The sequence below is a fragment of the Atta colombica genome, unplaced genomic scaffold (assembly GCF_001594045.1).
Source record: "Atta colombica isolate Treedump-2 unplaced genomic scaffold, Acol1.0 scaffold207, whole genome shotgun sequence".
In the NCBI taxonomy this organism is placed as follows: Eukaryota; Metazoa; Arthropoda; class Insecta; order Hymenoptera; family Formicidae; genus Atta; species Atta colombica.
In genome coordinates this window covers 2,502,737-2,506,101 of record NW_017259302.1, presented here as the reverse complement: position 1 = coordinate 2,506,101, position 3,365 = coordinate 2,502,737, and the positions used below count along the sequence as shown (strand labels likewise).

The following is a 3,365-nucleotide window of genomic DNA, read 5'->3' as shown; positions in this document are numbered from 1 at the left end:
ATAATTATATATTTTTAAATATTCATATTATACCCATGGACAGACAGGCAACCTGATTTTACTGATGCATACGTTACGGAAGCATCTTGTACGTTTTTAAAATTGATAATCAAATAAAATTTTTTAAAAAATTTGAAATAATTTATACGAATTATGCACATTGTAACTTTTTTTCTTTTGTCTTTTTTCCGTATTCAATTCAAAAATTGAAAAAATTGAAAAATCATTTTTAAAAAAATAAGTTTTTACACAATAAAATTTCATAGAATAAAAAATACAATATCATTACGAAAAATTATCGTATAAATTTTTTTCAAAAGGCATTTTAAAGCTTAGGAAATCTACTTTCATATTAAATTTTGTTTGCTAATGTTTTATCGAACTGTAGCGCTTTGGAGGAAAACAAAATGCAACAATATCATTTTTGAAGTTTATACAACTTAGGAACAAAATATCGTAGGCAAAAGATTCAACTCAGATTTGAAGCCATATCTTTACGCTTTAAAATACGTGATCAACAACTTCTTTGAGATTTCTTTTTTTCGAGACATTTAACTTTTCATAAAATGCGAGAAAATTGTTTGTATCTAATACTTTTGCACATGGTTGCACATGGCTCTATATTCCTAAAATTGAAATCAATTCTACGCAATAATTGACTTTCAAAATATCATTCATTTCATTAAATTTATTTAATTTTTATAGTTATTTTAGATCTTGTTTCTTCTAAATAGTTCATGCAAATTGAACCTTTATTCCTTAGTTCCAGTTGAATGTGATTTCACACAAATGTATAGAGGGACAAACATCTAAAATTCGATTTTATTGTATTGAATTTCATTTACAAATTATTATAATATTACAGTATTTCCATCGCTGTCATGTATGCGAAATTATAATCTCCAATTCCTTTTTCTGTTATGAGATTGGCTGAACATTCGCATTAATAGGATATACGGTACCTCTGCCATTAAAGACAATATATATGCACAGAAATAACTAATCACCAAATATCCTATGATTGTAGCGCTCTAAAAATTGTAACAGTAAATGTATTTAATTTGTTGAGGTTAGAGTTTTGATTGTTCGTGTACTTACTGTGGACAACCATTCAAAATGAACAGGTGTTTCACTATGCAAACTAATCGAATGTATAATAAAAGGATTTACAAGATAAGCGCAGTATGTGAGTCTACTAAGAGGAATCCAGATTTTGTATGCTAAGAGCTTCTTAACAATGTCTGTAATAAAGCATTTGATAAGAATAAATTTTTTTTTCTAAATTATAACATTCCATTGTTATGATTTATTATACGTATATATAATTGTCTATTACAAAAATGCTTATTAAACCTTGTATTTATCGACGCTAAAAATTACTCCGAGATCTTGGAATATAAATTGTCGTCTGATAAATTAGTTATCTCAAACATAATGCATCATTGCTTCGCGTTACGAGATAACTAATTTATCAGACATTTAAAAAGAAATGTACCACTAAGAAAAATTGTGAACCTACTGCAATTAGATGGACAGAGAAACTTGTAGACTGTACATTAAGATTACAATAAAAATCGGCATCGATTTTCTGAGACAAATTCATATGATAATGGATTTTTGTTACATGTTATTATGAAAATGATTGCAGTGGAAAAAGTTCTATTACCATTTACAATTTATGCTACCTATATAACGTCAAGTTTTAATGCTACCTCGTTCAATATTTTCTTAATTCTTCCATCGAAAGAAAACACGAATTTACAAACATTTTTAATATTAATGACAGCATATACATTTAATAAATTATCTAATATATGTAACCGATTTATATTGCGATCGGAAGCGTGATAAGGCACTGAGTTGGAGACGCTTCAGAATAGGGCGTAAAATTTGGAGGGACACAAAATTTTAAGCGCTACACCAATAAATATAAAACTCTACTCTACTTGATATTTTAAATGAATGAGCTAAAAGTGATTTTCTGAAAATCTTTTCAAATTTAGTAATAGCGTTACCGATCTTATTAATTGCGCCAAATCTGTGGCAACTGCAGAGGTATTTTTTTCAAAATTAAAAATAATAAAATATTATCTTAGAAATACAATGACTCAGACGATTTAGTTATGATATCAATTGAAAAAAAATTGGCAAACAGTTTTTGATTACATAATCAGTCTTGATTATGTAACAATAAAAGTTAACATAAACGTACTTGATGACGTCATCAGAATATTTTGAAAAACCAAGCCAGAAAATGTAATAGTATAATAGTATAATCTACTATGTCGCAGTAAGTGTCAAAATATTACAAAAGAAAATATGAAATTTATTGTATTTATATCCCTGTGTTATATAAATTGATGGAAATTCCTTTTTTTTTTTTAAGTTTTTGATTAATTGTCATTGGCGGTGGATTTAGATATCTTTATGATAGGAAGTAAAAGCAAATTGCAGCGTAGTACGTCAAAGGTGGTCGTAACGTCTCCAATTGCAACTCTTTTATATTTATTTTTATTGTTGCTTCCAATTAGTTTAATTAATATGTTTTACATTAAAGATCTGATGAAGAGGTTAATATGTTAGTATGATTTAATATTTATATCAACTGATAAATTATTAAATATAGATGTAATTAATCATTAGTACTTAACAAACGAGTTTTGCCTTGTAGCCTTTCTTTTCTGGCAATCTTTATTTTTTTTAAATTCTTAAGTCAGAATATTTTGATTATTTTTTATCTATTTAATATTATTATTAAATCGACTAACCTCCATGCTCAGTACAACACACTATTACAATCCATGCTATGCCTATGGCCCAAACTGTTCTACTTAATGCAACGTAGATAGCAGTAGACAGAACGGATATTTGTCGTTTATAAAGACCAAATAACACCAAAATGTTGCAAGCAGCAGCAAGAGTCCAACATAAAATTACAATATTCTGAAATTTATACATTTTATTTAAAATATTGAAATATTAAAACAAGTCAACTGATATAGATTTCAACAATTTTCAGCGATTTATTTCCAAGATATTGAGATTAATTTAGATGTAGATTAAATAATTCTTTTATATATTTATATAATATTTTCTGTATTATGTACTTCTACTTGTGGTTTTTAGCTATATTGAATTGTAATGTGGGAAAACTCATCAACTTAATTTATAATGATTATTCAGTATACATATACAGAGTGGGGAAAAAGTATATCCTGTAACGGTTGCTCATCCTAGTTTCATTTTTAGTGTAATAATGAATGTAAAACGAACAATCTTAAAAAGTTCTGATTTTGGCAAATTTTATCGTGCTGAACAATATTTGAAAGGTTTTAACCATCAGTTAGTCACTGTAAATAATATTT

At 27.0% G+C, this 3,365-nt stretch overlaps 1 protein-coding gene across 1 annotated transcript in view; it reads right to left on the bottom strand.

Moving 5' to 3' along the window:
- Positions 1-879: 879 nt before the first annotated feature.
- LOC108687426 (nose resistant to fluoxetine protein 6-like) overlaps positions 880-3,365 on the bottom strand; it is a 15,678-nt gene continuing 13,192 nt past the window's right edge. Inside the window, 4 exon segments of the mRNA XM_018193178.1 lie at positions 880-914; positions 917-1,031; positions 1,099-1,241; positions 2,769-2,943. Coding sequence (XP_018048667.1) covers positions 880-914; positions 917-1,031; positions 1,099-1,241; positions 2,769-2,943 — 468 coding nt within the window.